At 41.3% G+C, this 27,760-nt stretch overlaps 1 protein-coding gene across 2 annotated transcripts in view; it reads right to left on the bottom strand.

Annotated features, from left to right (window-relative positions):
• Positions 1-675: 675 nt before the first annotated feature.
• LOC110520081 (beta-1,3-galactosyltransferase 1-like) overlaps positions 676-27,760 on the bottom strand; it is a 120,492-nt gene continuing 93,407 nt past the window's right edge. For both annotated transcript variants that reach the window (XM_021597115.3, XM_090229740.1), the window contains exon 2: positions 676-4,571. In XM_021597115.3, coding sequence (XP_021452790.1) covers positions 3,339-4,328 — 990 coding nt within the window. In that variant the 5' untranslated portion in view covers positions 4,329-4,571 and the 3' untranslated portion in view covers positions 676-3,338. The remainder of the gene's footprint in view (positions 4,572-27,760) is intronic.

The raw sequence follows: 27,760 nt of genomic DNA, 5'->3' as shown, positions 1-27,760 counted from the left end.
GTCAGTAAGGAAAACTTTAAGCTCGTCTCTCAATTTAAAAATGTGTCAATACTTTACCCCTTGATAACCAGCGCACTTCTGTATGTTGTAAAAGTGCTACATGGTTGCTGCCCATATCATTGCATAGTGCAGAAAATACACGAGAGTTCAGGGGTCTTGCTTTAACAAAGTTAACCATTTTCACTGTAGTGTCCAAAACGTCTTTCAAGCTGTCAGGCATTCTTTTAGCAGCAAGAGCCTCTTGGTGGATGCTGCACTGTACCCAAGTGGCGCCGGGAACAACTGCTTGCACGCGTGTTAGCACTCCACTATGTCTCCCTGTCATGGCTTTTCCGCCATCAGTACAGATACCAGCATGAGCAGCAGCTACGTTTGGCTACATACGAACCGAGAGAGTAACAGTTAATGTGATTGGATGTTAATTATTTGACTAGGCTACCTGTATTTGACATTGTGTTGTTTATTTCGCTGAACACTAGATGGTTTTAATTGTATTTATTTAAAAAAAATGTGAATCACATTTTTATTTGGCGTACCCCCGACGGCATTGCGGGTACCCCTGGGATTACCTGTCCTAATGGGAATACCTGTCCTAATGGAAATGAATTAGAACAGTTTGGACAACTTTATGAAGGACACTCCTCCCACATCCCAAGTACATACGGAAGAGGCAATGAAATGGTGAGGAATCCTTTCACCCAAGTAGTTCCTCCATTTATTATAAACAAGTTACAGAATTTGGCATCGTCTCCATCTGGCAGATACACTGCTGTCGGGAACAGTCTGCCAAGTGACACTATGTGGCATGTGGATGTTTGGCAGATCCACAAGGGGAGTTGAACTGGCTAGATCCACTGAAAATGAAAAATGTTACTAATGCACACATTTACATGGAAATATAAAGAAAAATATTTGTTGCTGGGAGTAATTTGTGGATGGTACTCGAGTTTGTTGACAAATACAAAACATTTGATGAACATGAAAATCCATACAAGTAGCTGTAATTCAACAAATCTAAACCCCAAAAACAAATGTCATCGACATGAATGCATAATTAGGGTCAACAAGTATACAAGGCATTGAATAGGATTTATTATTTTCAAGTATGTATATATTTTTTTATGTAAATAAAACACACTGTATGTCACAACAACCCCTTCAGGATGGATCTTTAAACTTTCACAGTCAAATATCACAATAGCTTATACACTGAACAAAAACATAAACGCAAAAGGTGTTGGTCCCATGTTTCCATACGCACAAAAAAGCGTATTTCTCAATTATTTTGCACAAATTGGTTTACCTCCCTATTAGTGAGAATTTCTCCTTTGCCAAGATAATCCATCCACCTGACAGGTGTGGGATATCAAGAAATTGCTGTTACACATGTGCACCTTGTGCTGGGGACAATACAAATATAATTTAATGTTCATTTCTCTACCATAAGCCGCCTCAAACATTGTTTTAGAGAATTTGTTAGGATGTTCAAATGGCCTCACACCCGCAGGCCATGTGCATGGCGTTGTGTGGGCAAGCGTGTGCCGATGTCAGCTTTGTGAACAGAGTACCCCATGGTGGCGTGGGGTTATGGTATGGGCAGGCATAAGCTACGGACAACGAACACAATCACATTTTATCGATGGCAATTTGAATGCACAGAAATACCATTAAATGATCCTGAGGTCCATTGTTGTGCCATTCATCCACCGCCATCCCCATATGTTTCAGTATGATAATGCACAGCCCCATGTCGGAAGGATCTGTACACAAGTCCTGGAAGCTGAACATGTCCAGTTCTTCCACATGGACTGCATACTGTACTCACCAGACATGTCACTCATTGAGCATGTTTGGGATGCTCTGAATCGACTTGTACGACCGCGTGTTCCAGTTCCCACCAATATCCAGCAACTTCACACAGCCATTGAAGAGGAGTGGGACAACATTACACAGACCACAGTCAACAGCCTGATCAACTCTATGCAAAGGAGATGTGTTGCGCTGCATGAGGCAAATGGTGGTCACACTAAATACTGACTGGTTTTCTGATCAACACCCCTACCGTTTTTTTTTTAAGTCTCTGATGCATATCTGTTTTCCCAGTCGTGAAATCCGTAGATTAGGGCCTAATTTATTTATTTCAATTGACTGATTTCCTTATATGAACTGTTTCTCAGAAAAATCTGGGAAATTGTTGCATGTTGCATTTATATTTTTGTTCAGTATAATACTAGACTTTAAAAAAATACTTGAATTACATTTGGACCATAACAGCCATCCAAGTTCTAGAAAATATAATTATTTCACATTACTTCAAAAGCAGTGCTTCAGTAAAGATATGCCAAATAGACATGATAATACATTCATTTGTGAATGTAGATAGTTGTTGCTATGTAAATTGTCACTTGCACAAGATGATATTTATGCCTGTTGAGACTTGGTAGCGGTAATGAATTGTTAATGAATCAGCTCTCTACGTACAGTATAAAGTAATAGAAGCCAGTTTTATCAGAAGCCTGTAGCATGACACCATTAATTACTTAAAGTACACCGTAAGAAAAATAATAGAGTAAAAAAAGATATAAATTACATCGAAATGTTTCTTTCCCAAAGAAGTGGCAGTTAGCCTACATTTACACCGATATTTAAACAAGAAATACCCAGGAAAATAAAAATGTATAGCATCTGTTTTACCCACACATGTAGTTTTGAACACTGCAGTAGTGAACATCACTACCGACAGTGTTGAATACCATCCAGCAGAGATGTCTTAATTTCTTAATAAATGGCAACAATATGAAAACAACCAACAACATTCACACTTGGTCTATGTTTGTTGTCATTGTTGCAGCGTTATTTGCCATTTCAAATTGTATGTATTATTGTGTGTACAGTAGTTGACCAGCCATAAGATTGGTAGGAGGGATGAGACATGATGTGGGTGAGGCTTTGTCCCGCTGTAAGGAAATACCGGCATCCCCCAAAACAGCATGAGAACTTGACATAAAGTATATAGATTTACACTGACAAATAAATCGTTTTTTTCTTTCAATAATAACTCTGGTTTCACCTGTAAATGTTACTTTAAAAAATGTACATTAGAGAGTAAATGTTCATCAAAATGAATTTGTGAAGTCTATAGTTGGAATTCTAGACAGATTACAAAATGACTAGCAACAAGACGATTTTAGTGTGTGTTTGAATGAGAACATGCGCTTTACAAGCTTCATGCACCCAACAGCTACAGAGTGGATCCAGTAGTATGCTAGTAGCCCACAGAGAGCTAAATGCTGTCAGAAAATTAAGAAGAGTCCAAGTTGAGTTGTCCTCAGGTGCCACTAGCATCTGAGGTGTTTCTTGCTAGACATGTCGTTCCAGATTCGGTGCATTTCTTCCGGTGAGATCTGATGGACAGTGATAACACGACGGTACCTGCACAGGCTGTAGGCCATTTTCCAGTGATTGAAGCCACTGTTCTGATAGGGGTGGATGCCCAGCTTCCTCAGACACAGTCCCACGTACACATCCTCCAGGTGGAGCAGTCTGGTGTGCAGAGAGGTCTTATAGATCAGCTCAGCCACGTCCACTGAGAACACGTACCCCGTGCCCGAGCAGAACGGGGGGTACTTAGCCTCGGGGTACAGGTCTCTGGGCATGTACCACTTACTGCGCATGTCTCTGATGGGACCGCCGTTGATGACGTAGCCCGTGAAGTACCTCCTCTTGGGCTTGGTGGTGGGCTTCAGAAGCTTGTAGACCAGATTGTCCATGTTGACGAAGATGTCACTGTCCGTCTTCATGACGTACTGGGCCTGGGAGCAGAAGGTGGCCACCCAGCGCATGCCCATCAGGGTCTTGAGGGTGAGGTTGTGGTACGAGTCTATGAAGTCCTCCACCACAATGTCGTGGAAGATCTGGCTCTCCTGTTCTACCATCTGGTTGAGGACGGCGTCCGTGTTGCGGCCCAGCAGGAAGAGGGTGATGATGCGGATGTCGCTGTAGGTGCTCTCATCGCCCCAGGTCTCCCGGATGGCCTGACGAGCATCAAAGTCTTTGTGTGTGGTGCTGATCAGGATGACCAGGAAGGGCGTGTTGGTCTCACATTTCTTAGGCTCGTTGATGACAAAGTCGAAGGCGTGTGGGTTCAGCGTTCGCGTCCGGATGTTGCTGAACGTAGTGTTCTTAAGGGTTTTCACAGTCTTCCGGATCGACAAAGACATCTGCCCACTGACATAGGAGGATGTCGGGCGGGATATACCCAAGTACCAAAGAGCACTTGCCCAGCAAACGACTGTCAACACGTACAAGCATGAGACTTTTGAAGGCATTCTGCTGCATTTATATGTATTTAATGCATTGAATCTTATAAGGTTTTCTTTCCATTAGCAGTGTTCCTTCCAGCAAGGCAGCATAATGCTGCACCGATGTGCTGCTTGACATTAATTGTCAGTTATGGATTGCATTAGAGGAAAGTGGTGGGATGTTGTTGTTTGCCTTTTAACGCAAATCCGGTTTGCAGCCGTGCAGATGTCCTGTTTTTCTTCTTGACACTTCTGCTTCTCCATTTACATCTGAAAAACAGAGACAGAGGAATATCTTAACGCCAGAACAAACAGAATGGTCTTAATAGAATCAGAGAGTACACCCTTCTGAGAAATAAAATAACTCAAAAGTTTTATCAAAAGGCCGTGTTAAGAGTTTCTCTAAAATCAGTACTCAGCAGTTATAACCAACAGCATTTGATTAGAGTTATGCCTTTGTACTGCATCTAGACTCAATTTTGCTTTAACCCAGGAGTGTGTATTAAAAGAAAATGCTTAAACAGAATTCTATGAGTTCTAAGCTGCTCAAAAAACAACTTGGCGACATTGAACAAGTCTATTGATCTTTTGGATGGCTAATTGAATTGAAGTCTATACATTTCAGTTTATAGAATGAAGTACCTGTATCAGAAGTCCTGAGAGAGAATCTACTCTGAGGTTTAAAAGAATGAAGTCTTATTGAATCACTATCTCTCACACAAGGCCTTACACTAATGCATTAAGGAAATGGTTAAATGCTGCCAACTGCAAAGTGTCATACTCCTCCTGAGGTCCTAGAAAGAGTGCATCCCCATTCAGTGTATTTAGAGAACTCTGACACCAAACCTGTAATATCTTCACTAAACACAGATCAACTGACACTACACATTGATTTGGTGCAGTCATATAGCTTACATTCTTATTAATAAGTGGTTGTGATGGAGCAAGTTTAGAAATGTCTGCAGTTGGCATAATTGGGCAATTACTGTCTTAGCCACAACAGACTAAAACAAAGTGCATGTTGCTAGTGCTTCGGCTACACTCGGGAAACTTGGCATAGAACTACCCACTTTATAGGCATGCCCTTATGCTTTACAAAACACTTTAATGATGGGTCAGAGGTAGTAAATGGTTATAAGACTCTGCTGCACACATTTCCAACTTCAACCGTGCCCTTACAAAAAAAGATAGCCGTTTTGAAACGGCAGTAAAAGTGTATTAACTGTGCATTAAAGTGCATTAACTGTGCATTAAAGTGCATTAACTGTGCATTAAAGTGCATTAACTGTGCATTAAAGTGCATTAACTGTGCATTAAAGTGCATTAACTGTGCATTAAAGTGCATTAACTGTGCATTAAAGTGCATTAACTGTGCATTAAAGTGCATTAACTGTGCATTAACTGTGCATTAAAGTGCATTAACTGTGCATTAAAATGCATTAACTGTGCATTAAAGTGCATTAACTGTGCATTAAAGTGCATTAACTGTGCATTAAAGTGCATTAACTGTGCATTAAAGTGCATTAACTGTGCATTAAAGTGCATTAACTGTGCATTAACTGTGCATTAAAGTGCATTAACTGTGCATTAACTGTGCATTAACTGTGCATTAACTGTGCATTAACTGTGCATTAAAGTGCATTAACTGTGCATTAAAGTGCATTAACTGTGCATTAACTGCAGTCGACTGTTGAACTGCAGTAAAAAATAACAGTGTTATTATGGACGCAGTATTTGTAGCATACTGCAGTTATGCTGCACTCTGACTGTAGTTATACTGCAGTGCACTGCAGTTATACTGCACTCTGGCTGCAATCTTTTTTCGGAAGGCTTGTTAACAGAATGGACCTCATTTATTAAACAAGGCCACATAAAAATACTGCATGTTCAATATATCACTGAGATGCTCATTTTGACATGAAATCTGTAGCACAAAAGCGTTTTAAAGTAGTGACATTGTAAGTGGCACATCAAAGGACTTTCAGATTCCCACCGTATGAAACCCATATCAGTATTAGCACACTGCACTATACTGAGAGCGCGCAGGCAACAAAAGAGAACACAAAATAAACATGATTGACCTGACTTGATCTTTTTGTCCATCCGTCACTAAAAAGCATTTTACAAGCAACATTTTTCCAATCCAGTAGGCATATATTTTAAACAATTGACTTTTAATCTATCAGAGAGAGGGAGGGAGAGAGAGAGAGAAAAGAACCAGGACAAATATATTCTGACTTGTCATTAATACAGAGCTGCACTGAGGCAGTTTAAGAAAGGTGTTCACTTCAAAATGCTTGTCTGTTTAATTCTTGCTTTAAATCTTTAAATACTCAGACAGAGACATTACAGGCTCTTTGTTATGCTCCTGCACATGACAAGCGACCTTGGCAAGCACCTGTTTAATGACACTGCAGTGAGCTGAGGACACATCCCTGCATGCTATTTATGAGAGCAAATGCTCCAGAATGAGCCCCTGGTGATTTGCATCTTGGGCTATTCTCCGTGGAAACAAATCATGTGGTTAAAGAGCCCCCTTGGTATCAAACTGATTAAATGATTACAGTGTAAGTCAACAGTATAGTATGTGTGCATCTCAAAGGGCACCATATTCTCTATATAGCACACTGATTTTAAACAGGGCCCATAGGACTCTGGCCAAAAGTAGTGCACTATATAGGGTGCCTCTGGTTAAAAGTAGTGCACGAAACAGGGAATAGGGTGCCATTTGGTGTCTCCCACTGTATGCAAATATGAATCCACCTAGATGTCTAGCCTATATTTTAGGTTTAAGAACAGATTTCTCTCAGTCGACTGTTTGCAGTTATGTATTATCCTCAGCATTAAACTTGCATGGACAAATGTCCCTTTAAAGCTAAAACAGGACAAAATCACGTTAATAGTAGAATAGAGGTAGCGATGGTGTGAGCTCTCTGTCTCCCTGGCCCAGGGCAGCTCTGGCTTTGGCAATGCTCTGTCCGCCTGCTCTCTATGACAGAGTGATATGCTGGTGAAGGGAACATAGCTCCCTGGAGTGAAAACGGTAGCATCTATGGGGAAAATAATGAACTGCTGTCATGGTGCTATTACTGAGTCAACTGAAATCTCACACTCATATACTGTATAACATCCTCATATTTTTCAGCCATTCAAAGATTTCAGACAGTATGGAGGTACTAGACTGTGGTGTCCTTTTGCGTCAGTGGCTTGCGAAAGTATTCACCCCCTTGGCATTTTTCCTATTTTGTTGCCTTAGAACCTGGAATTAAAATATTTTTTGGGGGGTTTGTATCATTTGATTTACACAACATGAAAACCACATTGAAGATGCTAAATATTTTTATTGTGAAACAAACAAGAAATAAGACAAAAAAACAGAAAACTTGAGCGTGCATAACTATTCACCCCCCACAAAGTCAATACTTTTGTAGAGCCCCCTTTTGCAGCATTTACAGCTGCAAGTCTCTTGGGGTATGTCTCAATAAGCTTGGCACATCTAGCCATTGGAATTTTTGCCCATTCTTCAATGCAAAATTGCTCCAGCTCCTTCAAGTTGGATGGGTTCCGCTGGTGTACAGCAATCTTTAAGTCATATGAAAGATTTTCAATTGGATTGAGGTCTGGGCTTTGACTAGGCCATTCCAAGACATTTAAATGTTTCCCCTTAAACCACTCGAGTGTACCTCGGGTGAACCTCCGTCCCATTCTCACATCTCTGGAAAACAGAAACAGGTTTCCCTCAAGAATTTCCCAGTATGTAGCGCCATCCATCATTCCTTCAATTCTGACCAGGTTCCTAGTCCCTGCCGATTAAAAACATCCCCACAGCATGATGCTGCCACCACCATGCTTTACTGTGGGGATGTTGTTCTTGGGGTGATGAGAGGTGGTGGGTTTGCGACAGACATAGTGTTTTCCTTGATGGCCAAAAGCTCAATTTTAGTCTAATCTGATCAGAGTACCTTCTTCCATATGTTTGGGGAGTCTCCCACATGCCTTTTGGAGAACAACAAACGTGTTTGGTTATTTGTTTCTTTAAGCAATGGCTTTTTTCTGGCCACTCTTCCGTAAAGCCCAGCTCTGTGGAGTGTACGGCTTAAAGTGGTCCTATGGACTACTAATTCCAATCTCCGCTGTGGAGCTTTGCCGCTCCTTCAGGGTTATCTTTTGTCTCTTTGTTGCCTCTCTGATGAATGCCCTCCTTGCCTGGTCCGTGAGTTTTGGTGGGCGGCCCTCTCGGCAGGTTTGTTATGGTGCCATATTCTTTAAATTTTTTAATAATGGATTTAATGGTGCTCCGTGGGATGTTCGAGGTTTCAGATATTTTTTTATAACCCAACCTTGATCTGTACTCCACATCTTTGTCCCTGACCTGTTTGGAGAGCTCCTTGGTCTTCATGGTGCCGCTTGCTTGGTGGTGCCCCTTGCTTAGTGGTGTTGCAGTATCTGGGGCCTTTCAGAACAGCTGTATATATACTGAGATCATGTGACACTTAGATTGCACACAGGTGGACATTATTTAACTAATTATGTGACTTCTGAAGGTAATTAGTTGCACCAGATCTTATTTAGGGGCATCATAGCAATGGGGATGATAACATATGCATGCACCACTTTAACGTTTTTAAATTTTTTTTATATTTTTTAAAATGTTTTAACATATTTTTTTACATGAAATCCAACTGTAAGAGAACCCATTCCATGTTGAAAGTACAAAAAGTTTAGCACAACTTTTGTTTTACATAATGATCACTTATTTTAGAAATAGCATCAAAATGATGCTAAACTTCTGCGCCTTGTAAAAATTACACAGATTCATATCAGTAGATAGAGTCCTGTTCATGCTGAACTCTTCAATATCCTACAGTACCTGTCCCACAAGTCTACAGTTTATATTGTTCCTTTTTGGCAGTGATTACCATCAGAAACAATCTTTCTATTCTATACCTGCCTTATCCTCACTCTCCCTTCATCAGACAGTGATTATTGTAATTCCATTCTCCCCCTAAATCCTTCCCTTATTCTCTCCTTTCTGTAATGGTTGTCGTTGGTGGAGGAAGGAGTAGAACAAAACGCTGCGTGGTAAGTGTTCATGTTGTAAATTTAATCAAAACTGAACACTAAACAAAATAACAACGAGGAATAACGAGAACGAAACAGTTCTGTCATGTGATACACACAAAACAGAAAACAACTACCCACAACTCAAGGGCGAAACTAGGCTGCCTGAGTATGGTTCTCAATCAGAGACAAAGATTGACAGCTGCATCTGATTGGGAACCATACCAGGCCAAACACATAGAAATACAAACATAGAACAAAACATAGAATACCCACCCACATCACACTCTGACCAAACTAAAAATAGAAACAGTCTGCTCTCCCTCTGGCCCCTTTTCCTATTTTCTAGATAGTATTTTGTCACGATCTTCTTGACATTGAGAACTCTAGCAGTATCAAAGCATCAATCTAAGATGCTCTCAGTGTGTTGTACAGTTGAAGTCGGAAGTTTACATACACCTTAGCCAAATACATTTAAACTCAGTATTTCACAATTCCTGACATTTAATCCTAGTAAAAATGCTCTGTTTTAGGTCAGTTAGGATCACCACTTTATTTTAACAATGTGAAATGTCAGAATAATAGCAGAGAGAATGATTTATTTCAGCTTTTATTTATTTTTATCACATTCCCAGTGGGTCAGAAGTTTACATACACTCAATTATTATTTAGTAGCATTGCCTTTAAATTGTTTAACTTGGGTCAAACATTTCAGGTAGCCTTCCACAAGCTTCCCACAATAAGTTGGGGGAATGTTGGCCCATTCCCTGACAGAGCTGGTGTAACTGAGTCGGGTTTGTAGGCCTCCTTGCTCTCACACGCTTTTTCAGTTCTGCCCACAAATTTTCTATAGTATTGAGGTCAGGGCTTTGTGATGGCCACTCCAATACCTTGACTTTGTTGTCCTTAAGCCATTTTGCCACAACTTTGGAAGTATGCTTGGGGTCATTATCCATTTGGAAGACCCATTTGCGACCAAGCTTTAACTTTAACTGATGTCTTGAGATGTTGCTTCAATATATTCACATCACACTTCCTTCCTCCTGATGCCATCTATTTTTTGAAGTGCACCAGTTCCTCCTGCAGCAAAGCACCCCCACAACATGATGCTGCCACCCCCGTGCTTCACAGTTGGGATGGTGTTCTTCATCTTGCAAGCATCCCCAGTTTTCCTCCAAACATAACAATGGTCATTATGGCCAAACAGTTCTATTTTTGTTTCATCAGACCAGAGGACATTTCCGACATTTTACGATCTTTGTCCCCATGTGCAGTTGCAAACCGTAGTTCTTATAGTGGTTTTGGAGTAGTGGCTTCTTCCTTGCTGAGTGGCCTTTCAGGTTATGTCGATATAGGACTCGTTTTACTGTGGATATAGATACTTTTGTACATGTTTCCTCCAGCATCTTCACAAGGTCCTTTGCTGTTGTTCTGGGATTCATTTGCACCAAAGTACGTTTATCTCTAGGAGACAGAACGCGTCTCTCACCTGAGCGGTATGACGGCTGCGTGGTCCCATGGTGTTTATACTTGCGTACTATTGTTTGTACAGATGAACATGGTACCTTCAGGCATTTGGAAATTACTCCCAAGGATGAACCAGACTTGTGGAGGTCTTGGCTGATTTCATTTGATTTTCCCATGATGTCAAGCAAAGAGGCACTGAGTTTGAAGGTAGGCCTTGAAATACATCCACAGGTACACCTCCATTTGACTCAAATGATGTCAATTAGCATATCAGAAGCTTCCAAAGCCATGACATAATTTTCTGGAATTTTCCAAGCTGTTTAAAGGCAGAGTCAACTTAATGTATGTAAACGTCTGACCCACTGGAATTGTGATTCAGTGAATTATAAGTGAAATAATCTGTCTGTAAACAATTGTTGGAAAAATGACTTGTGTCATGCACAAAGTAGATGTCCTAACCGACTTGCCCAAACTATAGATTGTTAACAAGAAATTTGTGGAGTGGTTGAAAAACGAGTTTTAATGACTCCAACCTAAGTGTATGTAACCTTCCAACTTCAACTGTAAATGTCTTATTTCTCTGTGGAGGCACACTATATTCCAGTCACTGAGTTATTCAGCCTGTTTGCATTCCATATACAGTATCTCCTATTGAATTAACTGACCTAAGAATGTATTTGAGACAAAAGGTTATTATTGCTCTCTGTTGTAACTTTCCACTCAAAACCCCACAAGTCAACCTGGAAAGCCCATTCTTTCTTGTATGAGACATAGGACAAGTACACCTCATCTCTCGTTAACTTGAAAAGTTAGCACTAAAGAGGGGCTTTCTTTCAGCGGTGGAGGACAAATACATCACAGTAGCACAAGGTCTGCCAGCAATGCCACCACACACACAGATACAGACACTGATTAGTGAAAAATACCATGTGGTTTGTCACTTTCCAAACCATTTCTTTCCTGACTTCAGCACAAATTTTATTTGGGAGGACGTTATTATGTGACATCACATTCAGCTGGCAATTTGTAAAACATAAAGTCCTCTAGTGGCTATTTAGACTGAACCATTTCTAAGCTCATGTCTCATGAATTCTCAGCTACATTATGCCCCAATGCATTCAAATCTTACATTACATTTGTCCCTGATTCTGCAGGCAGTCACAGAAAATGTGCCCTATTTTTTTCTACAATGTGCAGTGCTAGACCTAATTCAATGAGAATAATATCCAATGCATCTAAGCCTTAACTGTACAGAGTAGCATTAGTAGTCCAGCCATGAAAGAGTTCATTGCCAGCAGATGTAGCGAGCCTGAGTGACTACAACCAAAACTGCAGCCAAATTCCAAGCAACATGCAGGTGACTCAACAGCCAGATGACATTGTGTTAATAATATTTCTCATTATAGTGTTTTTTGAATACAAACATAATTGCTGCAATTGAAGGCATCTAAAAATGTCCAAAATCAAATCCAACTTGATTGAGAGACAGGGGCTTTTAGTTGCCATGGAAGCGGGCTGAAGTCAACAGCAAAAAGTGGGGTGAGCTAGGGAGCATGAAGCTGAGAGAGAAAAACAGAGATGGAGAGAGCGAGAGAAACAGAGAGAGAGAGAAACAGAGAGAGAGAGAGAGAGTACACAGCAGCAGTCAGGAAGTATGGTCTGAACAGCTCTTACAGACTCACTTTAACAGTCCTACAGTGTAATTATGTGTTCCAGTGCCACTGAATTTCACTAAGCAATGCCTACAGGTGACACGTTGCAATTTTAAGTTGATTAAGTAAAATGGCAATAAAAGGTTACTCTTTTAAATTCATAGCTAAGTGATTGACTCGTCTAAGTGTTTGGAAACTGGGGGCCATAATGGAACAAAGAACAGAATGTGCCTTAATTCTTAAATGTGTAAGCCGTTGGAATTAGAATTGTTTTAAGTTGGTTAATACTATGGATCATTTAGCTATTTGATTTAGAATTTTAGGATCCCTTTAGGTATAAAAAAAATATATAACATTTTGTTTTGGATAAAATATTGATTTGGACTTTTACTACTATAGCCAAGAGAAACACATTGAATAACACATTCATAATGGCAAAAAATACAGTCAAAAAATAAATAATTTCGAAACAAGGTTTTGAAGTGTTTGTCCTATATCTATGAGATATTAAAAAGCTCAAAAAGCTCAGGAAATATTTTTCTATGTTTTTTTACACATATTTACCCCCTTTTTTGGTTAGGCCCAAAACTATCTTCATACTGTACTTCATTTTCTAAAACCGGTGACACTTGTCGGGGTTGTAGAGTAAAACAGAGAACACCACCATGTTTGTGAGAATCTCCCCTTTCCACAGGGTCACATTAGTTTGTAGCCCAAACGGTTTGGACACTACAAACAGAAGTTGGCACATCGATGGTATTGACTTCAGACGAGTCCCCTGACACTTGTGGGGTCAAATCAAATCAAAGTTTATTTGTCACGTGCGCCGAATACAACAGGTAGACCTTACAGTGAAATGCTTACTTACAGGCTCTATCCAATAGTGCAAAAAAGGTGTTAGGTGAACAATAGGTAAGTAAAGAAATAAAACAACAGTAAAAAGACAGGCTATATACAGTAGCGAGGCTATAAATGTAGTGAGGCTACATACAGACACCGGTTAGTCAGGCTGATTAAGGTAGTATGTACATGCAGATATGGTTAAAGTGACTATGCATATATGATGAACAGAGCGTAGCAGTAGTGTAAAAGAGGGGTTGGCGGGTTGTGGGTGGCGGGACACAATGCAGATAGCCCGGTTAGCCAATGTCCGGGAGCACTGGTTGGTCGGCCCAATTGAGGTAGTATGTACATGCATGTATAGTTAATAAAGTGACTAGGCATATATGATAACCAGAGAGTAGCAGTAGCATAAAAAGAGGGTTTGGAGGGGGGGCACACAATGCAAATAGTTTGGGTAGCCATTTGATTACCTGTTCAGGAGTCTTATGGCTTGGGCGTAAAAACTGTTGAGAAGCCTTTTTGTCCTAGACTTGGCACTCCGGTACCGCTTGCCATGCAGTAGTAGAGAGAACAGTCTATGATTGGGGTGGCTGGGGTCTTTGACAATTTTTAGGGCCTTCCTCTGACAGCGCCTGGTGTAGAGGACCTGGATGCCAGGCAGCTTAGCCCCAGTGATGTACTGGGCTGTATGCACTACCCTCTGTAGTGCCTTGCGGTCGGAGGCTGAGCAATTGCCGTACCAGGCAGTGATGCAACCAGCCAGGATGCTCTCGATGTTGCAGCTGTAGAACCTTTTGAGGATCTCAGGACCCATGCCAAATCTTTTTAGTGTCCTGAGGGGGAATAGGCTTTGTCGTGCCCTCTTCATGACTGTCTTGGTGTGTTTAGACCATTCTAGTTTTTTGTTGATGTGGACACCAAGGAACTTGAAGCGCTCAACCTGCTCCACTACAGCCCCGTCGATGAGAATGGGGGCGTGCTCGGTCCCGCTTTTCCTGTAGTCCACAATCATCTCCTTAGTCTTGGTTACGTTGAGCGATAGGTTATTATTCTGGCACCACACGGCCAGGTCTCTGACCTCCTCCCTATAGGCTGTCTCATCGTTGTCTGTGAACAGGCACTGTTGTGTCGTCTGCAAACTTAACGATGGGCAAAACGTGAGAGTTTCCCCTTTCCATAGAGTGGTCATAATAGTTTCCAGGTCAAAACATTCGGACGCTACAGACGTTTTTGTGAGAAGACCGATTATCGGGATGTCTTGCGGTCTAACAAACACTGCTCTAGCTCTGCCACATTTCACCGCAAATGTGGAAGTGCGACAACGGCGGATACTCTGGATTGAGACGCAGTTCAATGCAAAACAGATATCTCTAGCTTCAATTTACGGATTGTGATGGGGACTTTTTTTAGTATGTTACTTCGATTTAACAGTATTTTTGTAATTGACCATGGAAGAACTTACTGTACTGGGAAAACATAGCAAGACTCATGCCAATTCCTGGTGGCAATAGTAGTTTTTTAACCAAACCTGGACCAGACAGATCTACTGGTGGATCGGAGTCTGTGTCATCTCATTCTAGATTTTTAACAGGGTTTTTTTAATCATAGCATTTCAAGTCATCCAATAAAGCCTGGACAATTTGACTTCCATCACCATTAAAGGTATCAATACGACTGTGCAGGGAGTATAGTATATTGTATAGCAGATTCTCTGGCATTGTATATTTTCCTGTTTGTATGCATGTGTATGTTTTCTGCTGCTGTATGTAAGGTCTGTGTCGGTGTATAAGCCTCTGTTTAGATTGCTGTAGCGTGTTGCAGCCCCCTGGGCAGCCAGCCAGACCTTTGCAGGGCTATTGTTGGATGTCATGCAGAGAGCCAATCATAATGTCTGCTACATGACTGGACCAGGCTGCTGACTGTCTGTCAAGAGAGGACACTATAACAAAAAGACCACTGACCTTATCTCTCTCCTGTTTAGACTCAGAAACACACATTGCTGCAGGTGCTTTAATCATATTGAACTGAACTTTGGTTTGAAATGCACATGGTAGGCTGCATCTCACAGCCTCGTATAAAAACTGAGGGAAAGCAACCCAACAAACCTTGGGGACTGTCGAGAAATGGTCAAATAATTATTCAAAGCAACAAAAAGAGACCCAATTTGTCATGATGGATTGTATGGCAAGGGGCAAACCCATGTTAGGAGCGCAATACAAAGACAAACATTCATCACAAAGTGACATGCCTTTCTCCCTGGCTGAAAGTGGAGCGGTTTGAACACTGGTTTGTAAAAAAGGGCTGTTATACAGTCCTCTCCACACAACAAGAAACGACTTGATTTATAGCCCCATGCCGATCTATGGACACACCTTTCAAATGTTTTTCCAATAACCACGTCTAATAGGTGCCAGGTTCTATTAACAGATCCACACATTACAGGGAAAGGTTGCACCTATCCTACCTTTCTTTTCACAATCACTTTTTGTCAATGGACCTACAGAAACAATTTTTCCTTCACCTGAAAGACCAGTCCAAGTACTTAGTCGATTGAACAAGACTGTCAATTATGTAAAGGACCTGTTTTCTTGAGTGTTTTTTTCAGCTATTCAGCTATTCCCCATTCTAATATTGTGTTTAATAATTCTCCGTGAGCCTGGTTATTGCCTTACATTTTCAAAACATTATACATTTCCCCTGATGTTCAATGTGGTATGGTCTTTTGGGGGTCAGCTTTAATATTGCAGATATATTGTGGCTTCCATCAATGTAAATGTCCACATAATTTCCAATCCCCCATATATCTTTTTCTAAATATACAGTACCAGTCAAAAGTTTGGAGCCACCTACTCATTGAAAGGTTTTCTTTATTTTTTAAAACTATTTTCTACATTGTAGAATAATAGTGAAGACATCAACACTATGAAATAACACATATGGAATCATGTAGGACCCAAAAAAGTGTTGAACAAATCAAAATATATTTTATATTTGAGATTCTTCAAAGTAGCCACCCTTTGCCTTGATGGCAGCTTTGCACACTCTTGGCATTCTCTCAACCAGCTTCATTTGGAATGCTTTTCCAACACTTGATGGAGTTCCATCAGCAATTGTTGGCTGCTTTTCCTTCACTCTGTGGTCCAACTCCTTCCAAACCATCCTAATTGGGTTGAGGTCGGGTGATTGTGGAGGCCAGGTCATCTGATGCAGCGCTCCATCACTCTCCTTCTGGGTCAAATAGCCCTTACACAGCCTGGAGGTGTGTTGACGGGCCACCCCCAGGTGGAAGGGTAGGTAACAACACATCTTCCATGCTGATCCTCAACACAGGGGGCCCTCAGGGTGCGTGCTGAGTCCCCTCCTGTAATCCCTGTTCACCCATGACAGCATGGCCAAGCATGACTCAAATACCATAATTAAGTTTGCAGACGACAACAGTGGTTGGCCTATAGGTGCAAGCATAACACCCTCTCCCTCAACATGATTCAAGACAAATGAGATGATTGTGGACTACAGGAAAAGGAGGACAGAGCACGCCCCAAATCTCATCGATGAGGCTGTAGTGGAGCAGGTTGAGAGCTTCAAGTTCCTTGGTGTCCACATCACCAACGAACTATCATGATCCAAACACACCATGATAGTCGTGAAGAGGGCACGACAATGCCTATTTCCCCTCAGGAGACTGAAAATATTTGGCATGGGTCCTCAGATCCTCAAAAAGTTATACAGCTGTACCATCGAGAGCACTGGTTACATCACCGCCTGGTATGGCAACTGCTCGGCATCTGACAGCAAGCCACTACAGAGGGTAGTGTGTACGCCCCAGTGATTTACTGGGAGAAGTTGCACAATTGGTGGCTGACTAAATAATTTTTGCCCCACTGTATACAGTTGAAGTCAGAAGTTTACATGCACCTTAGCCAAATACATTTTAACTCAGTTTTTCACAGTTCCTGACATTTAATCCTAGTAAAAATTCCCTGTCTTAGGTCAGTTAGGACACCACTTTATTTTAACAATGTGAAACAAACTTTCATCAGATTCCCAGTGGTTCAGAAGTTTACATACACTCAATTAGTATTTGGTAGCATTGCGTTTAAATTGTTTAACTTGGGTCAAACGTTTCAAGTAGCCTTCCACAAGCTTCCCACAATAAGTTGGGTGAATTTTGGCCCATTCCTCCTGACAGAGCTGGTGTAACTGAGCCAGATTTGAAGGCCTCCTTGCTCACACATGCTTTTTCAGTTCTGCCCACAAAATTTCTATTGGATTGAGGTCAGGGCTTTGTGATGGCCACTCCAATAACTTGACTTTGTTGTCCTAAAAGCCATTTTGCCACAACTTTGGAAGTATGCTTGGGGTCATTGTCCATTCGGAAGACCCATTTGCGACCAAGCTTTAACTTCCTGACTGATGTCTTGAGATGTTGCTACAATGTCTCCACATAATTTCCCTCCTCCCGATGCCATCTATTTTGTAAAGTGCACCAGTCCCCTCTGCAGCAAAGCACCCCCACAACATGATGCTGCCACCCCCATGCTTCATGGTTGGGATGGTGTTCTTTGGCTTGCAATTCTCCCCCTTTTTCCTCCAAACATAACAATGGTCATTATGGCAAAACAGTTTTATTTTTGTTTCATCAGACCAGAGGACATTTCTCCAAAAAGTACGATCTTTGTCGCCATGTGCAGTTGCAAACCGTAGTCTGGCTTTTTTTAATGGTGGTTTTGGAGCAGTGGCTTCTTCCTTACTGTAGAGCCTATCAGGTTATGTCGATATAGGACTCGTTTTACTGTGGATATAGATACGTTTGTACCTGTTTCCTCCAGCATCTTCACATGGTCCTTTGCTGTTGTTCTGGGATTGATTTTCACGTTTTGCACCAAAGTACATTCATCTCTAGGAGACAGAACGCGTTTCCTTCCTGAGTGGTATGACGGCTGCGTGGTCCCATGGTGGTTATACTTGCATACTATTGTTTGTACAGATGAACGTGGTACCTTCAGGCATTTGGAAATTACTCCCGAGGATGAACCAGACTTGTGGAGGTCTACAATTTTTTTTCTGAGGTCTATTTTTATTTTCCCATGATGTAAAGCAAAGAGGCACTGAGTTTGAAGGTAGGCCGTGAAATGCATCCACAGGTACACCTCCAATTGACTCAAATCATGTCACTTAGCCTATCAGAAGCTTCCAAAGCCATTACATAATTTTCTGGAATTTCCAAGCTGTTTAAAGGCACAGTCAACTTAGTGTATTTAAACCTCTGACCCACTGGAATTGTGATACAGTGAATTATAAGGGAAATAATCTGTCTGTCAACAATTGTTGGAAAAATGACTTGTGTCCTGCACAAAGTAGATGTCCTAATCGACTTGCCAAAACTATAGTTTGTTAAGAAATTTGTGGAGTGGTTGAAAAACGAGTTTTAATGACTCCAACCTAAGTGTATGTATACTTCCGACTTCAACTGTAGTGCCTTGCGAAAGTATTCGGCCCCCTTGACCTTTGCGACCTTTTGCCACATTTCAGGCTTCAAACATAAAGATATAAAACTGTATTTTTTTGTGAAGAATCAACAACAAGTGGGACACAATCATGAAGTGGAACGACATTTATTGGATAGTTCAAATTTTTTTAACAAATCAAAAACTGAAAAATTGGGCGTGCAAAATTACAGCTGTAAGTCGCTTGGGGTATGTCTCTATCAGTTTTGCACATCGAGAGAATGACATTTTTCCCCATTTCTCCTTGCAAAACAGCTCGAGCTCAGTGAGGTTGGATGGAGAGCATTTGTGAACAGCAGTTTTCCGTTCTTTCCACAGATTCTCGATTGGATTCAGGTCTGGACTTTGACTTGGCCATTCGAACACCTGGATATGTTTATTTTTGAACCATTCCATTGTAGATTTTGCTTTATGTTTTGGATCATTGTCTTGTTGGAAGACAAATCTCCGTCCCAGTCTCAGGTCTTTTGCAGACTCCATCAGGTTTTCTTCCAGAATGGTCCTGTATTTGGCTCCATCCATCTTCCCATCAATTTTAACCATCTTCCCTGTCCCTGCTGAAGAAAAGCAGGCCCAAACCATGATGCTGCCACCACCATGTTTGACAGTGGGGATGGTGTGTTCAGCTGTGTTGCTTTTACGCCAAACATAACGTTTTGCATTGTTGCCAAAAAGTTAAATTTTGATTTCATCTGACCAGAGCACCTTCTTCCACATGTTTGGTGTGTCTCCCAGGTGGCTTGTGGCAAACTTTAAACAACACTTTTTATGGATATCTTTAAGAAATGGCCTTCTTCTTGCCACTCTTCCATAAAGGCCAGATTTGTGCAATATACGACTGATTGTTGTCCTATGGACAGAGTCTCCCACCTCAGCTGTAGATCTCTGCAGTTCATCCAGAGTGATCATGGGCCTCTTGGCTGCATCTCTGATCAGTCTTCTCCTTGTATGAGCTGAAAGTTTAGAAGGACGGCCAGGTCTTGGTAGATTTGCAGTGGCCTGATACTCCTTCCATTTCAATATTATCGCTTGCACAGTGCTCATTGGGATGTTTACAGCTTGGGAAATCTTTTTGTATCCAAATCCGGCTTTAAACTTCTTCACAACAGTATCTCGGACCTGCCTGGTGTGTTCCTTGTTCCTGCGCTTTTGACGGACCTCTGAGACTATCACAGTGCAGGTGCATTTATACAGAGACTTGATTACACACAGGTGGATTGTATTTATCATCATTAGTCATTTAGGTCAACATTGGATCATTCAGAGATCCTCACTGAACTTCTGGAGAGAGTTTGCTGCACTGAAAGTAAAGGGGCTGAATAATTTTGCATGCCCAATTTTTCAGTTTTTGATTTGTTGAAAAAGTTTGAAATATCCAATAAATGTCGTTCCACTTCATGATTGTGTCCCACTTGTTGTTGATTCTTCACAAAAAAATACAGTTTTATATCTTTATGTTTGAAGCCTGAAATGTGGCAAAAGGTCGCAAAGTTCAAGGGGGTCGAATACTTTCGCAAGGCACTGTATATATAAAGTTATAATGGTTGCAAGAATTTTGTATAATAATTTAAATGGAAAAACTCTGTTTTGAATACATTTTTGTTTCGTGTATCAGTTCATAAATCATGTGCCAGGAATGTTATTTTTCACAATTTTCTTTCGGCAATGTTGGTCTTTAATGCAGGGCCAACAGACAAGTTCCTTACTTTTCCCCCCTTCCACTTGCCTCTTTCATTTTTGCGGTAATGCTGCTATTAGTTGGTTGTAATTTTGAGTTAGAGCAGACATTTCCATACATTTTTGTTAGCTGCATGTGTGAAATAACTCTTCTGGCCCTATTTATGATATAATTTACAAAGATTATACTTTAAAAAATTACATTTTAATTTTTTTTTTTAGCAATTAGTATATGTGACCGACCGCTTTGGTTTGGTGTTATGCAGCAAAATTGGGAATTGTGTTTTTTTCATTGATTAAAAGCAGAGACACAGAGCTACAAAATAGTATATCATACATTGCATTTGAGGAACAATGGGAAAGTAATTCTCTGAAAGTTTATAAACTTGTAAACTCACTTTTGAGAAAATGTCACTTGAATATTTTGGTACACCTACTGGAGAGCTCTTCATTGTCTACACCCATTCAGCATGTTTCACATCCTCTTAAGCCAGCCCCACCCATCTCCTTAAGGATTCACATAGCGAGGCTATGTGCTAAACTGTGAGTAGTGTAGTAAAGATTAAGACTAAAAGTGGTAAAAGTAGTAGCCTACAACAAGGAAAAAATCCAGGTAAACAGAAAGTGTCCAGTTAAAAATATTTGATAAATATTAGATGATGCTTACCCAGACACACTTGTCTAAATTGATGTGTCATGTGAAAGACACGCGATAACCCCCAGCCACATCTTGCTAAGTGGATGGGTGTCTACAGAAAGTGTAAATGGTACAGCGAAATAGTTACTTGCATAGTAGCAATATCGAAAATAGATAAGTGTCAATATAAAGAAAACAATATACAGTATGTACAAGAACAATATCAATAAGGATTTCAGCGATGGATGAGGTAGTTATATGCATACAATCAGGGGTAAAAGTGGCTGAGCAGCCGGATAAAAAATAATAGTAGTGGCAGCAACGTATGTGTGTTAGGAGAGAGACATTTGAATAGAGGAACTGCAGATAGTGCTGATGACTGGGAACTCGACCCCAGTGATGAACTGGTCAGTCCGAACCACACATGAGCAAGGGAATCTATATTTGGAGAACTTGTTTCTGTCCTGCCCTTGACTTTGGTGCAGGGTTCAACCATAATACTTGCTGTAATATTTGTCCTGTCTTTTCTGGTGGATTAAACTGAAATTGCAACCAACTTTCTATGGCTTGTTTTAAAAATAGCGATATTTTGGATATGATTTCATTTTCAAAGAACCACAAGTGAGAGGTTGTAATCTGAATAAAGGGGAAAAGGACATTCTTGAACATGGGGTGAGGCAATGGTGCATGGTCTTTCTCAAGGTTAGATTCCTACTTACTTTCTTCAGAATTTCTAATATACATTTTGTTGATAAGACTACTGGCATGGCTCTGGGTTTTCTCATGATATCACATAATTGAACGATTACTGGAATGAAATGCTGAATGCAAGACAGCCTGGCAGAGAAGAGATGTGTGAAAAATAATATGGAAGTTGACAGGATGCAGTGCAGAATGGTGTGGTGTGTTTAAACTTAGATTTAAAGTCCCCCGTTTAGGTGACCTGCGTGGTTCTGGTACTGGTTCAGACTGACATTTTTACTTATAAATCGATCTGTGGACACCATAGATTGAAATGGCTTGCATTGAGCGATAGCCTTGGTTCCCACAGACACAGCAGTATATTTTCAGAGCCTGTGTGACATAGAATGTGAAATGGGAGCATGCAATTGGCATGCTGACTGCAGGAATGTCCTTTAGAGATGCTGCCAGAGAATTGAATGTTCATTTTTCTACCATGAGCCGCCTCCAAATTCGTATTAGAGAATGTGGCAGTACGTCCAACCGGGCTCTCAACCAAAGAACATGTGTAACCACAACAGCCCAGAATCTCCACAGCCAGCTTTTTACCTGCGGAATCGTCTGAGCCCAGCCACCCGGACAGCTGATGAAACTGTGGGTTTGCACAACCAAAGAATTTCTGCACAAACTTTCAGAAACCATCTCAGGGAAGCTCATCTGCATACTCGTAGTCCTCACCAAGGTCTTGACCTGACTGCAGTTTCGCGTCGTAACTGACTTCAGTGGACAAATGCTCACTTTCGATGGCCACTGGCACGCTCTTCACGGATGAATACCAATTTCAACTGTACCCTGGCAGATGGCTGACAGAGTGTATGGCGTGGTATGGTCGAGAAGTTTGCTGATGTTAACATTGTGAACAGAGTGCCCCGTTATGGTATGGGCAGGCATAAGCTACGGGCAACGAACACAATAGCATTTTATCGATGGCAATTTGAATGCACAGAGATACCATGACGAGATCCTGAGGCCCATTGTCGGGCCATTCATTCACCGTCATCACCTCATGTTCTCATGTTTCAGCATGATAATGCATGGCGCCAGGTCACAAGAATCTGTACACAATTCCTGGAAGCTGAAAATGTCCAAGATCTTCCATTGCCTGCATACACACCATCCATTGAGTAAGTTTAGGGTGCTCTTGATCAACGTGTACGACAGCGTGTTTCAGTTCCCGCCAATATCCAGCAAGTTCGCACAGCCATTGAAGACGAGTGGGACAACATTCTTGCAGGGAGTCAACACTCATCTCAAGTGAACAATTTCCAACAGATGAGAAGTGTTTTCTACGAGAGGACTGCACATCCTTCATCTCAACGTTAGAAGCCTTCTTCCCAAGAAATGTGCCTACTCTCCAGTAACTGTAAGGTGGCAGTGCTTTGCTTTACCGAGATTAAAGTGGAAAATTATGCAGTAATTTAGAAGAGATCACAATCTCAAAGGCAGGCAAGTTTGTATTCATGTGAGATCAGATATTGGGTCCAACTGTAGATCAAATTTACGCCATGACGAGATTAAAGCTGTGTGGTTGGACATTCTATTACCAAAATGCAAACCCATTATAGTTGGAAACTGTTACAGACCACCAGACCAGTACAAGTGTTATGAATTGTTGGAGGAGACTTGCTCCAACTGTAAAGAGTTTGGTAAATCATTCTCAAAAAGGATCATGCTACATTTTAAAGCTCTTAAGAATTTCTGCAATCTGTTTTCCTTACACCTGCTGATTGAGCCCACCAGGGTCTGTCCTTCTACCCAAACCATCATTGACCTTGTGTTGGTATCAGATAGATCAAGGATGTCAAACAATGGGGTTGTAAACTATGGAATTTTTAAATGTATTTATTTAATATTTATTTAACCAGGTAGGCTAGTTGAGAACAAGTTCTCATTTACAACTGCGACCTGGCCAAGATAAAGCAAAGCAGTGTGACACAGACAACAACACAAAGATACACATGGAATAAACAAACATACAGTGAATAATACAATAGAGAAAGTCTAAATACAGTGTCTGCAAATGAGGTAGAATAAGGGGGGTGAGGGAATAAATAGGCCATAGTGGCGAAATAATTACAGTATCGCAAATTAAACCTTGGGGTGATAGGTGTGCAGAAGATGAGTGTGCAAGTAGCGATACTGGGGTGCAAAGGAGCAAAATAATAAAACAATATGGTTATGAGGTAGTTGGATGGGCTATTTACAGATTGGTATGTACAGGTGCAGTGATCAGTGAGTTGCTCTGACAGCAGGTGCTTAAAGCGGAGAACTGGAAGGAAAGGCGGCCAAAGGAGGAATTGGATTTGGGGGTGACCAGTGAAATATACCTGCTAGAGCGCGTGCTACGGGTGGGTGCTGCTATGGTGACCAGTGAGCTGAGATAAGGGGATTTACCTAGCAACGACTTATAGATGACCTGGAGCCAGTGGGTCTGGCAACGGATATGAAGCGAGGGCCAGCCAACGAGAGCATACAGGGCACAGTGGTGGGTAGTATATGGGGCTTTGGTGACAAAACGGATGGCACTGTGATAGACTGCATCCAATTTGCTGAGTAGAGTGTTGGAGGCTATTTTGTAAATGACATCGCCGAAGTCAATGATCGGTAGGATAGTCAGTTTTACGAGGGTACGTTTGACAGCATGAGTGAAGGATGCTTTGTTGCGAATAGGAAGCCGATTCTAGATTTAATTTTGGATTGGAGATGCTTAATGTGAGTCTGGAAGGAGAGTTTACAGTGGATCAGAGAATCACCAGCAGCAAGAGCGACATCATTGATGTATACAGAGAAAAGAGTCGGCTCAAGGATTGAACCCTGTGGCACCCCCATAGTGACGGCCAGAGATACGGACAACAGGCCTTCCGATTTGACACACTGAACTCTGTCTGAGAAGTAGTTGGTGAACCAGGCGAGGCAGTCACTTGAGAAACCAAGGCTGTTGAGTCTGCCGATAAGAATGTGGTAATTGGCAGAGTCGAAAACCTTTGCCAGGTCGATGAATACACCTGCAAAGTATTGTCTCTTATCGATGGCGGTTATGGTATCATTTATGACCTTGAGCGTGGCTGAGGTGAACCCATGACCAGCTCGGAAACCAGATTGCAAAGCGGAGAAGGTACGGTGGGATTTGAAATGGTCGGTGATCTGTTTGTTAACTTGGCTTTCGAAGACCTTAGAAAGGCAGGGTATGATAGATACAGGTCTGTAGCAGTTTGAGTCTAGAGTGTCTCCCCCTTTGAAGAGGGGGATGACCGCGGCAGCTTTCCAATCTTTGGGGATCTCAGATGATTACGAAAGAGATGTTGAATAAGCTAGTAATAGGGGTTGCAACAATTTCGGCGGATAATTTTAGGAAGAGAGGGTCCAGATTGTCTAGCCCTGCTTATTTGTAGGGGTCCAGATTTTGCATCTCTTTCAGAACATCAGCTATCTGGATTTGGGGAAAGGAGAAATGGGAGGCTTGGGCAAGTTGCAGTGAGGTGTGCAGGGCTGTTGACCGGGTTAGGGGTAGCCAGGCGGAAAGCATGGCCAGCCGTAAAAAATGCTTATTGAAATTCTCAATTATCACGGATTTATCGGTGGAGACAGTGTTTCCTAGCCTCAGTGCAGTGGGCAGCTGGGAGGGGGTAATCTTATTCTCCATGGACTTTACAGTGTCCCATAACGTTTTGGAGTTAGTGCTACAGGATGCACATGTATGTTTGAAAAAGCTAGCCTTTGCTTGTGTATATTGGTTCCTAACTTCCCTGAAAAGTTGTATATCGCGGGGGCTATTCGATGCTAATGCAATATGCCACAGCATGTTTTTGTGCTGGTCAAGGGCAGTCACGTCTGGAGTGAACCAAGGGCTATATCTGTTCCTGGTTCTAAATTTTTTGAATGGGGCATGCTTATTTAAGATGGTGAGGAAAGAACTTTTAAGGAATATCCAGGCATCCTCTACTGACGGAATGAGGCCAATATCCTTCCAGGATACCTGGGCCAGGTCGATTAGAAAGGCCTGCTCACTGAAGTGTTTTAGGGAGCGTTTGACAGTGATAAGGGGTGGTCGCTTGACCGCAGACCCATTATGGACGCAGGCAATGAGGCAGTGATCGCTGAGATCCTGGTTCAAGACAGCAGAGGTGTCTTCTATCATTCTATCAGTGTCTGTAGTATGAAGGTTTAAGTGTCATAACTCATTAGAAATGAAGAACTCTAGTGCAGATATATTTGTTAATTGTTTGAGCAAATTGGACTGGTCTGCTGTATTGAAATGCAATGAGGTGGGAAATGCTTTGAGCCATTTTAAAACACTGTTTTTAGATGCTGTAGACAAGAGTAGAATTAAGCAAAGAACAGAACTATGGAAATTAACACTTTCTGGAGTTCAGGAACTCCAGGGCAGATTATGTTTTTATAGACTATAAGAAATTAGGTAAACAGGATGATAGAGAAGGCCAAAAAATATACTTTTTTATGACAAAATAGTTGAGAATAGGAACAATCTAAGTGAAAAATTATGGAAGTTTCTGAAGACCAAAGCTTTTGTACATTAGAGGAATGGTTACATCAGACAAGACCATGGTTGCAGACAGTCTGAATATCTATTTTACAACTATAGCTAATACATTAGTTAGTAAGTTACCTTGTCAATCAGGTTGCTATGGGGAGAGTCAAGTCAAGCAGTTTTACTCACAGGAGGGGATTCAAGTAGATACTTTTTAATTGGAAAAAGTGTCTGAGTCAACTGTGCTAAAGAAGCTGAAAGAATTAAGCCTTCCAAGCAACTGGCCGTGGCAACATTCCTGCCAGATTTCTAAGGGACGCTCCGGTAATTATCACCCCCTGTGAAACTCACATTGTAAATCTGTCTATTGAGAGAGGTTTTTTCCCCCCAGGGAACTAAAACTTGCAAAGGTCATTCCTCTATATAAAAAAGGGAATAGATTTGATCATGGAAACTATTGGCCTGTCTCAATCCTGTGTATTTTATCGAAGGTCATCGAAAAATTATGTTAGAGCAGATTGACAGTTATATTTCCTTACATAACCTACTATATGAGCTCCAATCTGGCTTTAGGAAATCCCATTCCACCTCGCACTTGCCTACTATATCTAACTGAACACATCAGGAAGGAAGTAGATGGAGGTAAATGTTGTGGTATGGTTGGATCTCCAAAAGGCATTTGATACAGTGGATCATGAGATTCTCTTAATCAAACTAAGAGCCAAGTGCTTCAACAACTTAGCCGTAAAATGGGTTCGCTCTTATCTGCAAGGAAGAAAACAGATAGTGGATGTGGATGGAATCCTGTCTAAATCCCAAATCGTGAACTGCGTGGTACCCCAAGGGAGTGTGCTGGGTCCACTTTTATTTCTGTTGTATATAAATGATCTGAAATCTGCCTGTACATGTGACCTTTTACTCTATGCAGATGATTCTGCACTGTTGGTTTCCCACAAAGACAAAAATGTGGTTGAGAAAGCCCTCAGTGCTGAACTTCTGAATGTCAGTAAATTACTATTTGACAATAAACTGTCACTTCACCTTGGAAAAACAGAATCCATCTTGTTCGGGTCCAAAGTGGAATTGAGGAAATCCCCTGATTTTAAGGTGGTAGTAGGTGACAGTAGTCACAGCAAAAAACTACTCTGTTAATTATCTTGGATGTGTGCTAGATAACCATCTGACAGGGGAGGTTTTTAAAGGGGCATGGCACAAAAATGTATCTCCAAAGTGAACTATAAAATTAGATTTCTGGCAAGAACCTCCAAATATATGGATAAGAATGCAATGGTGTCATTGGCAGGGGCTCTTGTTCAGTGCCACTTTTACTATGCATGCTCTTCCTGGTACAATAGTGCCACTAAGATAATAAAAACTAAATTGCA

The sequence above is a fragment of the Oncorhynchus mykiss genome, chromosome 3 (assembly GCF_057628025.1).
Source record: "Oncorhynchus mykiss isolate SJ-2025 chromosome 3, ASM5762802v1, whole genome shotgun sequence".
Classification (NCBI taxonomy): domain Eukaryota; kingdom Metazoa; phylum Chordata; class Actinopteri; order Salmoniformes; family Salmonidae; genus Oncorhynchus; species Oncorhynchus mykiss.
The sequence above is the reverse complement of the archived record's forward strand: the minus strand, read 5'-3'. Positions and strand labels throughout refer to the sequence as shown.